This window comes from Bombyx mori, chromosome 11 (genome assembly GCF_030269925.1).
Source record: "Bombyx mori chromosome 11, ASM3026992v2".
Taxonomy (NCBI): Eukaryota; Metazoa; Arthropoda; class Insecta; order Lepidoptera; family Bombycidae; genus Bombyx; species Bombyx mori.
Window position 1 is genome coordinate 1,453,175 of NC_085117.1, and position 18,423 is coordinate 1,471,597.

General features: G+C 42.8%; 2 protein-coding genes across 5 annotated transcripts; one reads left to right on the forward strand and one right to left on the reverse strand.

Annotated features, from left to right (window-relative positions):
• Nucleotides 1-4,698: 4,698 nt before the first annotated feature.
• On the reverse strand, nt 4,699-7,402 carry LOC134199641 (uncharacterized). The gene has a single exon (XM_062670931.1). The coding sequence runs from the start codon at nt 7,400-7,402 to the stop codon at nt 6,119-6,121; it is 1,284 nt and encodes a 427-aa protein (XP_062526915.1). The 3' UTR covers nt 4,699-6,118.
• Nucleotides 5,228-13,344, forward strand: LOC101747157 (uncharacterized). 4 transcript variants are annotated; one of them, XM_062670932.1, is made up of 5 exons: nt 5,228-5,375; nt 8,235-8,574; nt 8,950-9,130; nt 10,735-10,929; nt 13,167-13,344. In XM_062670932.1, the coding sequence occupies exons 2-5, from the start codon at nt 8,391-8,393 to the stop codon at nt 13,324-13,326; spliced, it is 720 nt and encodes a 239-aa protein (XP_062526916.1). In that variant the 5' UTR covers nt 5,228-5,375; nt 8,235-8,390; the 3' UTR covers nt 13,327-13,344. The 4 variants fall into 4 exon arrangements, with proteins under 4 accessions (XP_062526916.1, XP_062526918.1, XP_004922204.1 ...); XM_062670934.1 differs by having other exon boundaries at nt 5,231-5,375; nt 8,291-8,574; XM_004922147.5 differs by having other exon boundaries at nt 5,281-7,775; nt 8,291-8,574.
• Nucleotides 13,345-18,423: the final 5,079 nt, after the last annotated feature.

Below are 18,423 nucleotides of genomic sequence, written 5' to 3' on the forward strand. Positions count from 1 at the left end.
CATTTTACTCCGCTTACAGATCATGGGGTAGAGTCTACCGAGAATAAACGCGGCACGGTCACGGACTGATTTTATATGCGGGCGGAATGTCATCGATGCATCCAGGGTAACGCCCAGGTACTTGACCTTCCTGGCCCAGGGTATGGGTTGTCTAAAGAGAGTAATCGGGGGTGTGAGATTCCTCCTCCTAATCCGGGAGGAAATCCGTGTGGAGCTTCCCCTCTGAAATAGCACCGCAGTACTTTTCGCTGGGTTGATGTCTATGCGCCATTTTCGGAACCACTGTCCTAGGGCTAGGGCTGCGCTCTGAAGCTTCTTCGCGATTAGGGACTTATTTCTACTAGAATAGTAAACAGTCGTGTCGTCGGCGAATAAAGCTAAATGGGTCGGTGGCGACCGGGGAATATCGTTGACGAATAAGCTAAATAGGAGGGGTGAGAGGACAGAGCCTTGCGGGACTCCAGCTGTGAGAGGTCGTGGGGAGGAGCGGGTTCCCTCGACTCGATATCTAAAAGAGCGGTTCGACAAGAAGTCCCGTATGATGAGCACGAGACTATCCGGCACGCCCATGTTGAATAGTTTGAAAATCAAACCGTTGTGCCAGACTTTGTCGAACGCTTTTGCGACGTCGAAGAAGAGAGCTCCCGTGTATAACGGTTTTGGTCGATTAAGCCCCACAAGAATGTGCTCCGTGAGGCGGTGCACCTGTTGAACGCATGAGTGATTTGTACGGAATCCGAATTGTTCATCGATGAGAATGCCCTTGGATGAGACGAAATCTCTGAGGCGCTTGTAGAGCAGACGCTCATACAGCTTGCCTAGAGACATGAGGAGGCTAATCGGGCGGTAACTCGTCGGATGATTTTTTTGTTTACCGGGTTTATGTATGCCGATAACGTCCGCTTCTTTCCACACCGCGGGAAAGATACAGTTCGCCATAGCGGCATTGAAAATAGATGCCAACATCACGATGAGTTGGACGGGTAGAAGTTTAATAACGCGGTTAGATATACCGTCGGAACCGGGAGCCTTGCGAGGACGTAGGTCTTTGATCAAGTCTTTAACTTCCATCGGGGTGACGGGTGGTAACGCATCCGAGGGTGGCAAGGAGGCTCTGCGTTCTACCTCACTGTCTACTAATTCTACATGAACAGGGTCCACGGATTGAGTGCTGGGCGTGCACTGGGTTTGCAATGTATCGGCCAGCAGCTCTGCTTTTTCGTCATCATCAAAGGCCGCGAGTCGGCCTGAGGGGCCTACGAGGGGTGGCATAGTTACTACCGTATCCGATTTGAGAGTACGAGCTAAGCGGTAGTAAGACCTTTGGGAGGGCGCGAGTCCTTCTAAGAAATCAGACCATCTGGCATCTCGGACTTCGGCGATGCGAGACTTTACGTCGCGTTGTAGGGCACGCATTCGAATACGATTTTCCGCGGTAGGATACCTGTCGTAGGCCCGTATCGAGGCGTTCTTAGCTCTAAGGAGTTCCCTAATATCGTCGGACAATTTGAAGCGGTGAAGGAAGTCCTCCGCTACAACTTGTTTCGATGACCTATCTAATGTCGAGGTGATGTGTGATGTTAAGATGTCTATGGCTTCAGCGGTATCCTGAGGAGACGGGGTAGAGTCCGGGTTAAACGGGAGCGATGGTGGATCAGATTCAGCCAGGCTGATGCCCAGCGTGTGCCAATCCACCACAGTCCTCGTGACGGGAACGGAATCGGGAGCGCGACCGAGCTTCATAACGACGGGACGGTGGTCTGAATCTAACTCTGAAACTACTTCGATCGAGTGTAAGCGCAGAGTTACGTTTTTTAATAACGCTATGTCGAGTATATCCGGGCGATGCGCGATATTTAGCGGGTAGTGAGTCGGGGTTAACGGAGCGACGATATCGAAGGCGAGATCATCGACTAACGCGTCAAGCCGCCTGCCATTCGGGGTTGTGGTGTGTGAGTTCCACCTGATGTGTTTACAATTTAGGTCGCCCGCCAGAATGACAGAGCTCCCCATACCGAGCAGCGCCTCGATATCACTGCTTAGAACGATCTTATCCGGTGGAAGATAAATGGACGCGATAACGATCGGCGCGTGTCCCGTCAGTGAGATTCGGCACACTGATGCTTCGATATTAGCGAGCGCGGGAGGATCGAGCGGGACGCAATGCAGGGCTCTTCTATAGTAAATGACGGTACCACCACCACGGGCAGAGAGCCTGTCGTTCCTGACCATGTTATAGTTCGCGATTTTAGGGTCACGGCGCGCGGGCTTAAGTAGGGTCTCCTGCACTAAAAAGATATCAATTTGATGGTCACGCAAAAAGTCAGAAACCTGATCACGTTGATTTGCGAGACCGTAAGCGTTAAAAAATCCTATCGTCACGGATAGGGGCTTTATTCTACTTATATACGCCATTGATTACCGGCGGAGTGAGGGGAGGACGTACGTATTTAATGACGCGTATACGTCGGCGTATTCCTGCACAACGGCGATAAAGTGTTGTGCAGTGGAGGCAGCGCGAATGGCGTCGCCCAAAGCGTTAACGCGCTCAAAGTTGATCGACTGAAAGAAGTCGATCGCTAAAGCGAGATTTTCGGACGCGGTCGGAGGGCAAGTCGCGGGAGAGGGACGAGTCGCGGGAGCGGGACGAATCGCGGAGGAGGGAGTTGTAGCCGTGTTCGTGTACGGCAGCGGTTTCGCCCAGGCCGAGACACTGGGCACCGCCGCCGGAACGAACGCTGGCTTAGCCTGCGACACGGAGGGTGCCGAGGCTTTGATGTCTGGGCCGGAAGCTCGGAGGCGGTTTTGGCGGGCGACGCGGCGATTTATTTTCGGGGCTCGGGGGCATCCGCGGTAATTTGCGGGGTGACCCTGTGTTCGACACAGGACGCAGCTAGGCGGTTCCGTCGCGGTTTTTTGATCGCGAGTGCATAGGGCCGTGGCGTGATCGCCTAAACATTTGACGCATCGGGGGCGCGCGTGACAGTTACGGGAAGAGTGCCCATACAATTGACAGTTATGGCACTGGCTAGGAGTGCCTTTTTTATGGGGGGCTTCGACAGCGATACCAGAGAGCCTACAGACGGTCTGTGTGTTAAAGATTTTCTTACCCTCGGGGGTAGGCTGGAGAGCGACTAGAACCATATTATATGGCTCCCTACCGCGACCGGTGTGCATACGGTGCACAGAATTCACTGGTAGACAAAGCCTCGTACTGATCGCGCGTTTCTCTCATTATTGTATTTTCATATATTTGTTAGTCGTTTGTTTTGTGTCTCGTTAATTTGTTAATAATCTGTAGTGTATCGTGTTGTCGTAATATAGAACTATTTCTCGTATTGTTTCGTTTAATTTTTTATATCCAGTAAACTCCAGTCGTGCGTCGGAGCGGACACACACTTTTTTTTTTTTATAAAATATTTTTTTGTGTATCTCAGGAATGTGGACAAGATAGGACTATCATAACAAATTACATTATTATTTTTGCAACGTTTCGGTCTTTTATTATACCTTCGTCAGGCATCTGAAAATTACACATATTGATAACTAACAATATAAAAAAAAACAACAATTGTCGACACTACCATATTTACCATAATATGAATTTAAACAATCACTATCCTACACTGCACAATTGCCTTAGACATCAGAAACTAATACAAATCAACAAAGCCGCTAAATTAGTTAATTACTATTTTTTATTTTGGAAACAAAGCCAACACGACACATAAAAACTGCTATTGCGTGACAACGGTTAGCCCACTATCAAAACATTCAGTACATAGACTATACTTTACAATATTTTATACTTATACTAGCGCCAACCGCGCTAAGTATCAAATTCAAATATATATGAAATAAAGGTTTTTTTTTCTATTATTCTGTTATGTTTCTATTATTCTATTTATATTAAATTTATTTCTTTTTTTTTAAATATTAAATAAATAATAATAAATATTTAACGTTAATAATTTAATAATATTTAGTATGAATTATATAAAATAATAATTTTGTCATTTATATTATTACTAAATAATGAATGCTAATAACACTTTTTTTTACGAGTGTACATGCGCGAAAGTTCACCTGCGGCTATGTTCAGACTCGTTAAGCTACGTCGGTCGTATTGTAATGAGCGATTTAGTGGGCAACTTCATTTCGGATAATTTTGTGTCACAGTGCGCGCGCATCGTAAAATTTCACTCTCATCAATTTTTCATAACGCGCCTAATGAAGTATAACTTCAAAAAAAAAAGTCGAATATATAAACTACTTTTTTTGAAGTCGGTCTAGAAAAAAAAAATTTAGTAATTTCGCCTTTCTCCTTCCACCCGTACAATCAACTTATGATAGAAGTGCGTGTAGCTGAAACAAATTGATACTGGTGGTAGAACCTCTTGAGTCCGCGCGGGTAGGTACCAGCACCCCGCCTATTTCTGCCGTGAAGCAGTAATGCGTTTCGGTTTGAAGGGTGGGGCAGCCGTTGTAACAATACTTAGAGCTTATATCTCAAGGTGGGTGTCGCATTTCAGTTATAGATGTCTATGAGCTCCAGTAACCACTTAACACCAAGAGGGCTGTGAGCTCGTCCACCCATCTAAGTCCATCTGTAAAAAGCGAATTGTTGTTGGAAGACTCACCGAAATAGCGCGTGTGCAGCTAAGAAGTGGGAAGTATGTGAATAAAAAAAGTATGGAGTAGGTAATTTAAAATCACAACTATGTATTTATTTTTATTACTATTTACGTAGAAAGTGTTTCTTTCCTTCCTATTTTAGTATCCTACTTTAATAGTTTATGGCGCTGTTTTTAAACAACAACAACAGTTCCATGTTTTTAATTAAACTTATAAGTTTACTCCATTCGAATAACTGAACAAGTGTTTTTTTTGTTATGATATTTTTTCAAAATGTTAAACATTAAATGGCTCTCCGGTAAAGTTGCAAAAATGCCGCTTAAACCAAATAGGTTTCACCCCATCAACAAGCTAACCTTAAAATTTCAATACCACATTTCTATATATCGACGCTTGAAAGGCAAACGTGACTAAGCGACAATAACTGCTTTGTACATAAATGATAGGCAATAACCATATTCGATGCGCAAAAAAATATATATTTCTAAGTCTATTAAAATCATTTCAATCCTACAGCTACTAGCTAGATTCTACTACAGCTAGATTCGTTAAAAAAAAATTGTTTTCAGGTATTTCAAATTTAAATTAGTCTATTGTAAAGTTCACGCATTGTCGATTAGTCACGTTTGCCTTTCAAGCGTCGATATATATAAGAACAATCGCTCATCCTTCCGTTCCTAAATAGAATTTAAATCTACGCCACCCGAAAAACAAAAGTTTGGTTGAAATTTGCTAACCAGGTAGGTACATATATTTAACTATAATATAATAATGCAATTAATATATAATAAATTACATATACTAGTATATACTGTATATATACTCTAATAAATTATAGTTAACAAATATGTAGATTACCAACTAAATATTCTTATCAGTCCTAGATAGATGCACACACTAATTTCCAAGTTAATCTGACATAGGTATTAAAGTCAGTTAAAATCACGTTTAAAAATTATGTTACATACAAAAAGAGATACACACACACATACCAACCTAATTATTTTTATTTTATTTTTTTATTTATAACTTCTTATACTAGAAAGTATAAAGGCGGACTTAATGCCATATGCATTCTCTAACAGTCTACCTTAGGGGAGTGCAGAGATGAAGCTTGGTAGGTGTAGTGTGAAGGTGATATTACTTAAACATATGTACATAATTAAAGTGAGTTTAAAAGACCCAATTAATACTGTTTAATTGAAAAACAAGTAAATAGCTGATGCTGCTATCATTCAACATTAAGTAGGAATATGTATATAACTTAGATCTCAGACCATAATCTATATTATATTCTATTAAACTTCATATTATATGTTTAAATTTATACGAGATTCGATTGAAAGTTCTCTCTGTAACGACATCTCAAAATGTGCTTCTGCATTGAATTAGTCTCAGTCATCCAAGCCCCTCTTCGAATTTTTTTTTACTATCAGATTTCTTCCCTACATTAGTTTTCAGACAAAAAAACTTGTACTAAAAATTATATGGCTCCAACTTCTTCCTCAATCTTCAAAAACTTAACTCTCTGAAGATTGGAATTGGAAAACATTGCTATCGAGGCAGCCCTCTTGAAACAGTGACTAAATGTGAGTACTGCCACTTTCTTAGGCATCGCTACCATGATTATATGCCCGTCGACTATCTCCATTACTTCGATTTCAATTATTGGACACACCGAGAGCACTGGGCAGTCGCTTCTCTCCATAAAATTATACTGTTTCAATGGCATGTGGTTCATGAAGTCTAACTCTCCATTTGTGAACGGCGAATGATATATTCTTAGTACACCCCAATCGGAGCCGACAAAAAATATGTCTCCATATGACCTCACCGTCACTATATCTCGTAGTGGACCTTCCGGTAATTTGAAACATAGAGCAAACATCCATTGAATGTATACTCTCCAATCGAAATGGTCGAACAGGTTATACTTATTGAATTCATGTAACAAATTACTCTCCTCTGTTATAGTACACTGTAGTTGTAATTCATGTCCGATTAATGTATAAATATTCCGTTCCAACGTAATGATGTTCAAGTTTTTGCCTGTATGCCCTAAACAAATGATGCCCTCCGTAGACTGTACTAGGAAATGCGATTTTAATTCTTTATCGGACAGGTACACAGCGTATATACTCTCGTTTAGAGATACGTAATAAACTACGTTGTCTATCACATAAAACAGTTTACAATTATCATGAGAAATACTAGCTATGTGCTTGGGGCTACGTATTAGTTTTCTTGTTATGAACAAATGTAGATTGCTATTCATCAGGAGTACTGTGTCGTCGGTTTCGACATAGCGGTTGTAGTCGCCGTAAATAACTGCGCGTTTGCTTCGCTGTAGCGTGTCCAAATCATAATACACCACGCCGGCTTTAGTGTGGACGCCGGCCGTTCCGTTTCGTAAATATCTGAAGCCCTGGATTTCGCTGGCCACCGTGGTTGCTGACGCGAATTCGTCGTAGTGCTGTCTAGCGAGGTGCAGTTGCCTCCACAGAGTCAGAGACCTGTAGAGCTCGTGCCAAGTGATCTGAGGACGGGAGAGCCGGTGAGCGAATTTGTAAACGTTTTTAAAGTCCTTTCCGCAAAACTTATACCACAATGAATGGTATTTGTTGAGGGTATCGATGACGTTCTTCCAGCGGATGCAAACTTCCCGGCATTTCGTCAACTGTTTCGCTGGTAGAAAAGTGAAAATGTGCGATAATATTTCGGTGGGAAACGATTCTAAAGGTGTCACTTCGTCTTCGTTGTCCGACATTTTTACAATAATGTGTGCAAGTTTATCACTACCTATATAGAAGTTTATTCAATCGAAAATCATTTTGAAGTTTTTAGTGTAGTGTAGTTTTTATGTAATTTTAATATTTTAAAACATATTTCCACTGGGATTTTTGATTCAATAATGAAGTTTGATGTTTTTTAAAGGTTTTACGGTGTATGTCCAATTCATAGATTATACACTTAATATATTTGAGGTCCAATTAGTCAAGCAAAGGAAAAATAGCATATACAGTCAAATTTAATAGTAATAGTAGGAAATATTAATATCCCTATAACAAAATTAATGCTATTCCGGTTTAAATGGTGAATTAATCATCAGCATGTTGTCTACAAGCTTCGGTAACCACTTGGTAAGTGGACGTGGGGTGTCTTGAGTTTATTCACAGATATAAAAATACTTTATAAAACTATTTTCATATATTTTCTTAAGTTTTTATTAGAACAGAAAAAATCTACCGAGAGCAATCAACTGGATCATTTGGCCACAGCATGTTAAAGTTATTAAAATGTTTGAATTGCATTATTTTTGTAACTTAATACCTCTGCAGGTTCTAATGTTAATGCTTCCTCATGGTTTATTACGTTTAATTTGTTAAAATGGTGGTTTATGGCTTATTGACCATTTTGCGTCTATGAAAGTAATATTAATGGTCTATGGTTGATGAGTGGTTTTATAACCGCAGATGTCATGTGTAACAAGTCGTTGAACTCTCAGTAAATTCCTCCCATTTTACTTACTACTTAATTTCATCTTACGGAGCATCTACAGGGTTATATTACTTCTTAAAATTCTATTTCATTTGATTTAGTTCCACTTCACATTTCATACGCATGGCTTTACAAAAAGTTTACGTTGTTACAAAAGATCTGGCTGCTTGAACTGTATTACTTTTGCCTGTTGAACGGAGGAACAAAAAACAAAAAAGCAAGCAACGGAAATTGTTTACATTTGAAAAAATAAAACAATGTCGGCTTTTAAAACTTTAAAAGAAGTCAGTCAGAACTTCGAGCAGGAGTTAAAGCAGCTGTCCAACGTGCTATTCTCCGCTAAAATCGGAGAGACCTTCGAGGATGCGGTTTCAAAGAAACTGCAGGAGCTATCTCTATTCTCCTCCAAACTTAAGCTTCTGAGAGCGAAACCTGTATCACGTAAGTCGTATTCGAATTTTAAAAATAAATGAATAGAAAAAGAATACATTAAAAACCTTTTTTTTTAATTTGAATGCGTTTCTCATTGCCAATACTATAGCTGGCTTGCGTTAAAGTGTAATAATTTTCCACCGTGAGGTACTTCAACTGTGCCCGAAATATATATACGGATCTTAATAGCGTTATTCTATCTAGAAGTTCCCTTTTTTTTATTGCCCTTGTAGGCACCTGATGGATGATAGGTCTCTCCAACTGATATCCAGTAATGTATTTACTGAAGATATTATTTTACTACTGTTTCATAAACCAAAATATTATTTAGCTGTGAACATATTTCGTTGTATATAATGATCGAGTATTATAAACTAATTGCAGTGACTCCACAAATAACGGAACAAGTCAAGACCGAAGAAATCATTAAAGAATACGGTGATGTAGCAGCTATCAAATTATTAGAGAAGGTCACTGTGAAATGCGTTGCACAAACACATGCTGTAAAAAAACTTATAACGACACCGGACAGAGCTCTGGATGCTGAGATGCTTACAAGGAAACAGTATGTTAAAATTTAGATCAAGTGAGGTTAATTAAAAATTATGGTTGTGCAGTAGTAAATAGCTCAGTGGCCACTGTTAGCCAGAAAGTTAGCAAGGGATTTAAAACCGTAAAAACTAACAATGGCTTAAATGATGGACAGCTTATTCCATAATATTAGTCAAATCCTATATCATGCACCAATTTTACGAAGATAAAATAATAAAAAATATAGTTATAAATAATCTTAATAAAGTTTGAATTTACTTTTAAACTGCTTTGTTTGCAAAAGTAATGCTTACAAAGCCATTTGTTATGTATGGGTGATACTAGGGGTAGGCTGGTTTTGCATCAAAATTTATAATGATTTAATAACTTATTGCAATTGAAGCATGAATATGAAAAATTATATTATGTTAGGCAACTTTTGCACTGACAACCTCAATTTGATGTCTATGGTTACTCTACTTACCAGATGGTCTTCAAGCTCGTTTACCTATGCTAAAAAACTGTCTGACATATAAACTCTCTTTAACCACAAAGAGTTTAAGTTAAAACCACAAAACTATTTGGAATACTATTTTTTACTGGTGGTAGGACCTGTGAGTCTGCGCGGGTGGGTACCACCGCCCTGCCTATTTCTGCCGTGAAGCAGTAATGCGTTTCGGTTTGAAGGGTAGGGCAGCCGTTGTAACTATACTGAGACCTTACAACTTATATCTCAAGGTGGGTGGCGCATTTACGTTGTAGATGTCTATGGGCTCCAGTAACCACTTAACATCAGGTGGGCTGTGAGCTCGTCCACCCATGTAAGCCATTGCAAATAATGAAATGACAATATGTATTAAACAAGAGAGATTTTAGTGTAAAAGTAGTTTTAAATACGCCTATAAATATTTTACCTGTAACCATTTTGAAATACGAGATAAAGAGACAATGAAATCACAACAACAATGTTTTAATGCTTTATCACTTATCTAATGATACCGCTCAATTCAAATTTGCTGGGATTTCAGTAGAAATGAAAATCTGAATATATCAGATCATCATGAATATTTTATGGTAGGCAGCGGCTTGGCTCTGCCCCTGGCATTGCTGACGTCCATGAGCGACGGTGACCACTTACCAGCAGGTGGGCCGTATGCTCGTCTGCCTACAAAGGCAATAAAAAAAAAAAAAAAAAAAAAAATGTAATAATTTTCTTAAAAGATGAAATACATCATATGATTTTGTTACTGACCGTTTCTGTATTTAATGTCGAAGGGTGAAAGGCTATTTGGTTTAAGCGACATTTTTGCAACTTCACAGGAGAGTCGTTTTTAAGTTTAAAATTTGGAAAAATCTTCTTTTCTCTTCTTTTTCTCCACCTTATCCCGCTAGGTGTGGTTGACACTTTACTTCATAGGATCATTTCTATAGTAAGCTCTTACCGAGTACCTGGAATAAATATCATAACAAAAAAACATCTTCAGCTGTTTCAATGGAGTAAACTTAATTGAAGCTCAATTAGAAACGTCGAACTGTTGATGCTGATATCAAATAAAACGGACCTTCAATCACAAGCCAAACATCCTTTCACCCCTCTATATGCTAAGCATGTGTCATTAATTGCGGTATGTATTGCAGAAATATAATGGAAGCCTTGACAAACTATAGAGATAAGGAAACCAGTCTTCGTCATTTTGAGATGATATTACAAGAGAAACAGTACGAGCACAACTTGTTGCGGGCTGAGTGGGATAAATCGCTCGGTGAATTGAGGGATATGAAGGCAGCAGTCAGTGATGACGAGGAAATGGACACAAACAGTGCATATTATGTGTTAGTACTGTTAGATTTATATAAAAGAGAATGCATGTGTGCATGTTAGTTCAACTATAACTCGTGAACCGTTAGCCCAATTTATATCGACGCTTGAAAGGCAAACGTGACTAAGCGACAATGCGTGAACTTTACAGTAGACTAATTTAAAGTTGAAATACCTGAAAACAAAATTTATTTTAACGAATCTAGCTGTAGTAGAATCTAGCTAGTAGCTGTAGAATTGAAATGATTTTAATAGACCTAGAAATAAATTTTTTTTGCGCATCGAATATGGTTATTGCCTATCATTTATGTACAAAGCAGTTATTGTCGCTTAGTCACGTTTGCCTTTCAAGCGTCGATATAATATCTATATATGTATATTAGCTCAAATTGATAATATAAAAAAGAGAATGTCTGTGTGTAACAAATAGCTAATAATAATAAATATGAACAAATCATGCATGGTCATTCAGTCTCAATTTATCATTCCCTGTGTTTTGGGTACTGGAGACTCACATTCAAACTTATAGACGTTTAAATGTATACATATTATGTAAAAAAAACCTTTATCATTTAAAACCTTTAAAACTGTAGTTTTTAAGAAAGGTTTTTCTTAGACGGAATCACTCACCTATCTGCCATTCAATAAAAAGGGGAAGTTCAGTTTTGCATAGTACATATTCAAACCATTCAAACCGAAACGCATTACTGCTTCACGGCAGAAATAGGCGAGGTGGTGGTACCTACTCGTGCAGACTCACAAGATATCCACCAAGATCACCAGTAATTTTATTTAATTTATTTAATTAATTAATTTATTAATTAATTATTTAATATTTAATAATTAATTTAATTATTTAAAATACTTGGCCCTGTCTATTTCTACCGTGAAGCAGTAATGCGTTGCGGTTTGATGAATTCGGTAGCCGTTGTACTTTAAAACTGAGATATATACCTCAATGTAACATTTACGTCGCTGATGGCGATGGGTGACCCGTATGCTCATCCACTCATTTAAGTAATTTTTTTTTTTTATTGCTTAGATGGGTGGACGAGCTCACAGCCCACCTGGTGTTAAGTGGTTACTGGAGCCCATAGACATCTACAACGTAAATGCGCCACCTACCTTGAGATATAAGTTCGAAGGTCTCAAGTATAGTTACAACAGCTGCCCCACCCTTCAAACCGAAACGCATTACTGCTTCACGGCAGAAATAAGTAGGGTGGTGGTACCTACCCGCGTGGACTCTCAAGAGGTCCTACCACCAGTAAACCAATATATTTACTATGGGCTCCAGTAACCACTTAACACCAGGTGGGCTGCGAGCTCGTCCACCCACATAAGAAAAAAAAAATTATAAATAATAGTTTAAAAAAACAAAAAAACACGCTTTATATAAAATTCAACTAAAAAATAAAAAATAAATTTTAATAAATTTAAATTGGAAATAGTGTAAAAATATATATATTTTATTTGAATTTTATATAAAGCGTGTTTTTTAGTTTTTTTAAACGATTATTTATTTTTCATTCTTTAGTTAAATTTTCTATAAAAGCGTATTTTTAAAACTATTAAGTACTTTAACAACAATTCCTGTCTTATCGACTATAGATAAAAACTATATAAATTGGCAAAAATGTTATTTTGCAAATTGTATAATGGAATAATCTTATCAAATTAGTGTATTGTCATCGGTCCTCGATAAATCTACAAAGTTTGAATGAAATCTGGCCGTTTAAAGTGGGTCAAAATCGCATCTAAAGGAGTCAGTTACAAACATACATACAAGTGAAGCTAATATAAAGCGTGTAAAAAAATACGTGTGGCACTCGGGGACTGCCGCGTTAAAGCTATTGCATAGCATTTTTTATCAACTTATGCAATTATAATTAGACAATAATAATTTTATGTTAAAACTATATTAAAATGAGACCACGCTATATTTATGAACATAACAAAAGTAAAACATTAACTTCACACTCATAAGCTAGACCGCGCGAGAGATAGATGGGCAGAATTTTCATGATGCGCATGCAGTGCGACGTCACGCCACGCGCTTATTCACTAACACTACATAAGCGCAACGTGTGAATGTGTTAAACGCGAGCTACATGGTAGGCGGAGTGGGGGTGTTAGGTTTTATTTTCGTTACGGAATTTCTTGATTCGGTCGCCGCGCTCAGAGCCCGCGATAAAAGCTATGCAATAGCTTAAAAACTAAATTTGTAATATATATATATTTTTTCATTCAGACGCCTTCGAACCTTGGTCTCGAAGATGGAGATGATAAGGTGGCTTATAGGAAGATTGGTTGTTTGTCGTAAGGAGAGCAGAAACGACCCTCGAAGAGCCCTGCAAGCTTTGAAGATGGCCAGACAAGTGTTAGACGTTGATACATTCATGTCGGATTAATATATATATGATTATTTTTGGTTGTCTTTTATTGAGCCACACGAATTTCTACAGCAATCATTTTTTTCCTACTTATCCGTTGGTAGTCAAAGGGGCTTTCTGACGGGTTGGGTAGTTTGTATTCTGAATAACTGATATACCTAATGCCTATAATAAAACTGCGCAATTTTTTCGAATCCCGCAGGCGGGTACCAATTTTACTTATAATGAAATATGTACTTTACAAATTTTAATGTTCACGATTGACTTCACCGGTTAAGGAATAACATCGTATAATAAAAAATTAATATGTGGTTTTTTTTTTTTTTTTTTTTTTTTTTTTATGATTGAAGGATTACTGGTGGCCCGGAGGCCTTTCCAGCTTCACCAGGACAGGTGGGCGAGCAAAGGCTCAGCCAGGAGGGGTGGGATTTGCTAACAACTGCCCGAGCGCCTCCGAAGGAGACCTAACAACTCAAGAGCAGTTGCTTCGCGAATGAATCTACTACCGGATCGGAATCGCGACCCACTGAGAAGATCCGGCGAGAAACTCAGCGGGCTGATGCATGGGTTAGGCTGCACGTCGACCTCTTTGTCGAGTTCGACGCGTACGGTTACCGGGGTTCCTCAGCCTGCTCCTAGTGTTAGAGCTGAAGGTATCTAATGCAAGAGTTATTGGATCTGATGGATCCGTAAGGACGTGTCTAGGGCGACGACGGTGACTTGCTCCTGCGTGATCAGGATTCGGGGAGTAGTCAGCGGCAGCAACGATAAGGCGATTATCATGACGCATAGCCTTATCGAAGTAACGTTCCGACACTGACTTCATGTGTTTGCGGATCGATTCGAGGCCCAGGTCGTCGTGTAGGTCGACGTTCCTCACGAACCACGGAGCCCCGACGGCTAACCTGCAAAAGCGGGATTGTAGGGATTGGAGGGTGTCTATGTGTGTGCGGGCCGCGTGAGCGAACACCACACTCGCGTAAGTCATGACGGGCCTTATGCAAGTTTTGTAAAGTGTCACCTTGTTCCGAAGGGACATTTTACTCCGCTTACAGATCATGGGATAGAGTCTGCCGAGAATAAATGCGGCACGATCGCGGACTGTTTTTATATGCGGGCGGAATGTCATGGATGCATCCAGGGTGACTCCCAGGTACTTGACCTTCCTAGCCCAGGGTATAGGTTGGCCGAAGAGGGTGATCGGGGGTGTGATATTTCTCCTCCTAATGCGGGAGGAAATAAGCGGTGAGTTTCCCCTTTGAAATAACACTGCTGTGCTTTTCGCTGGGTTGATGTCTATGCGCCATTTTCGGAACCACTGTCCGAGGGTTAACGCTGCACTCTGGAGCTTACTCGCGATTAGGGACTTGTTTCTACTTGAGTAGTAAACGGTTGTGTCGTCAGCGAATAAGGCTAGCTGAGTCGGCGGCGACCGGGGAATATCGTTAATAAATAAACTAAATAGGAGCGGAGAGAGAACGGAGCCTTGCGGGACTCCAGCCGTGAGTGGTCGCGGGGAGGAGCGGGTTCCCTCTACTCGATATCGAAAAGAGCGGTTAGACAAGAAGTCTCGTATGATGAGCACGAGACTGTCCGGTACGCCCATGTTGAAAAGTTTGAAAATCAAACCGTTGTGCCAGACTTTGTCGAACGCTTTTGCGACGTCGAAGAAGAGGGCTCCCGTATAGATCGGTTTTGGTCGGTTAAGTCCTACAAGAATGTGCTCCGTGAGGCGGTGCACCTGTTGTACGCATGAGTGATTTGCACGGAATCCGAATTGTTCATCGATGAGAATGCCCTTTGATGAGACGAAGTCTCTGAGGCGTTTGTAGAGCAAACGCTCATACAGTTTGCCCAGAGACATGAGGAGGCTAATCGGACGGTAACTCGTCGGATGATTTTTTGGTTTACCGGGTTTATGTATGCCGATAACATCTGCTTCTTTCCACACCGCGGGAAAGATACAGTTCGCCATAGCGGCATTGAAAATAGATGCCAACATCACGATGAGTTGGATGGGTAGAAGTTTAATAACGCGGTTAGATATACCGTCGGAACCGGGAGCCTTGCGAGGACGTAGGTCTTTGATCAGGTCTTTAACTTCCATTGGGGTGACGGGTGGTAACGCATCCGAGGGTGGCAAGGAGGCTCTGCGTTCTACCTCACTGTCTACTAATTCTACATGAACAGGGTCCGCGGATTGAATGCTGGGCGTGCACTGGGTTTGCAATGTATCGGCCAGCAGCTCTGCTTTTTCGTCATCATCAAACGCCGCGAGTCGACCTGAGGGGCCTACGAGGGGGGGCATAGTTACAACCGTATCCGATTTGAGAGTACGAGCTAAGCGGTAGTAAGACCTTTGAGAGGGCGCGAGTCCTTCTAAGAAATCAGACCACCTGGCATCTCGGATTTCGGCGATGCGAGACTTTACGTCGCGTTGTAGGGCACGCATTCGAATACGATTTTCCATGGTAGGATACCTATCGTAGGCGCGGATCGAAGCGTTCTTAGCTCTAAGGAGTTCCCTAATATCGTCGGGCAATTCGAAGCGGTGAAGGAAGTCCTCCGCTACAACTTGCTTCGATGACCTATCTAATGTCGAGGTAATGTGTGACGTTAGGATGTCTATGGCTTCAGCGGTATCCTGAAGAGACGGGGTAGAGTCCGGGCTAAACGGGAGCGATGGTGGGTCAGATTCAGCCAGGCTGATGCCCAGCGTGTGCCAATCCACCACAGTCCTCGTGACGGGAACGGAATCGGGAGCGCGACCAAGTTTCATAACGACGGGACGGTGGTCTGAATCTAACTCTGAAACTACTTCGATCGAGTGTAAGCGCAGAGCTACGTTTTTTAATAACGCTATGTCGAGTATATCCGGGCGATGCGCGATATTTAGCGGGTAGTGAGTCGGGGTTAGCGGAGCGATGATATCGAAGGCGAGATCATCGACTAGCTCGTCGAGCCGCCTGCCATTAGGGGTTGTGGTGTGAGAATTCCACCTGATGTGTTTACAATTTAGGTCGCCCGCCAGAATGACAGAGCTTCCCATGCTGAGCAGCGCCTCGATATCACTGCTTAGAACAATCTTATCCGGTGGAAGATAAACGGACGCGATAACGATCGGCGCGTGTCCCGTCAGTGAGATTCGGCATACTGATGCTTCGATGTTAACGAGCGCGGGGGGATCGAGCGGGATGCAGTGCAAGGCTCTTCTGTAGTAGATGACGGTACCACCACCACGAGCAGTGAGCCTGTCGTTCCTAACCATGTTATAGTTCGCGATTTTAGGGTCGCGGCGCGCGGGCTTAAGTAGAGTCTCCTGTACTAAAAATATGTCAATTTGATGGTCACGCAAAAAATCACAAACCTGATCACGTTGATTTGCGAGACCGTATGCGTTAAAAAATCCTATTGTTACGGATAGGGGTTTCAGCCTACTTTTGTACGCCATTGATTACCGGCGGAGTGAGGGGAGGACGTACGTATTTAACGACGCGTATACGTCGGCGTATTCTTGCACAACGGCGATGAAGTGCTGTGCAGTGGAGGCGGCGCGGATGGCGTCACCTAAAGCGTTAACGCGCTCAAAGTTAATCGATTGAAAGAAGTCGATCGCTAGAGCAAGATTGTCGGACGCTGTCGGAGGGCAATTCGCGGGGGAGGGGCGTATCGCGGGGGCGGGACGAATCGCGAAGGAGGGAGTTGTAGCCGTGTTCGTGTACGGCAGCGGTTTCGCCCAGGCCGAGCCACTGGGCAACGGCGCCGGAACGAATGCTGGCTTAGCCTGCGACACAGAGGGTGCCGAGGCTTTGATGTCTGGGTGGGAAGCTCGGAGGCGGTTTTGGCGGGCGACGCGGCGATTTATTTTCGGGGCTCGGGGGCATCCGCGGTAATTTGCGGGGTGACCCTGTGTTCGACACAGGACGCAGCTAGGCGGTTCCGTCGCGGTTTTTTGATCGCGAGTGCAAAGGGCCGTAGCGTGATCGCCTAGACACTTGACGCATCGGGGGCGCGCGTGACAGTTACGGGAAGAATGCCCGTACAGTTGACAGTTATGGCACTGGCTAGGAGTGCCTTTTTTATGGGGGGCTTCGACGGCGATACCGGAGAGCCTACAGACGGTACGTATGTTAAAAATTTGCTTACCCTCGGGGGTAGGCTGGAGGGCGACTAGAACCATATTATATGGCTCCCTACCGCGGCCGGTGTGCATGCGGTGCACTGAATTTACTGGTAGGCCTTGTTCCAGAAGGTCGGCCTTGACGAGTTCGGCATCCAACTCTTTAGGGATGCCACGTATGACGGCACGAAGTTCGCGCTCCTCCTGGAGCGTATACGTATGGAAACTTATACGCTCCTTACGGAGGTAAGAAGAGAGGGCCCTATGGTCGTCGGGTGTTTGAACCTTAATTTGAATGCCGTTCGCGAGGTTACGGGCATTCGTGAAATTAATATTTTTGGCCTTAAGGGCCAGGGAAACTCGTTCCCAGGCTGCCTTCTCTTGAAGGATTACCGGGGGAGGGGCTTGGATTTTCTTTTGTACTACCGGGCGCGGCGACGGTGTAGCACGGGCAGGGGCAGCAACGGGGGTCGGTGGACGGAGGCGCGACGCGTTCGCGGCTCTGCTTACTTTGGCGGCCGCGGGAGCTCGGGCTTCCGCAGCGCGCCTCTTACCTTTTTGGACTACCGTGAATCCATCAGTCGAGGGGGCGGGGGAAAGATCGACCTCCATGTCCGACTCCGAGTCGGATGGAGAGGAGGGCGCGGGCGACCCGCAGGCGGGCGTTTTAGAGGGCGCGGGGTTGACGGTCGCGACGGAGGCCACGGACAATCGCTCGGGGGCAGAGGACGGCGCGGGCGCGATGGAGGCCGCGGATGAACGCGTGGACGCGACGTGTGCTGCGGATGAGCGCAGGGCTGGAACCGAGACCGCAGCGATCGACGCGGGAGCTTTGCTCGCGAGTATTGGGGACACGGGAGCGGCGGGCGCGACGGAGACCGCTTCTGAGTTCGCGGCGTGATTGGCCTTAAATTCTAAAAATTCGGCCGATAATGTCGGGTACCTCAGACGGAGGAATTCCGCGAACAGATCGATCGTGGACTCCATTGTAACTG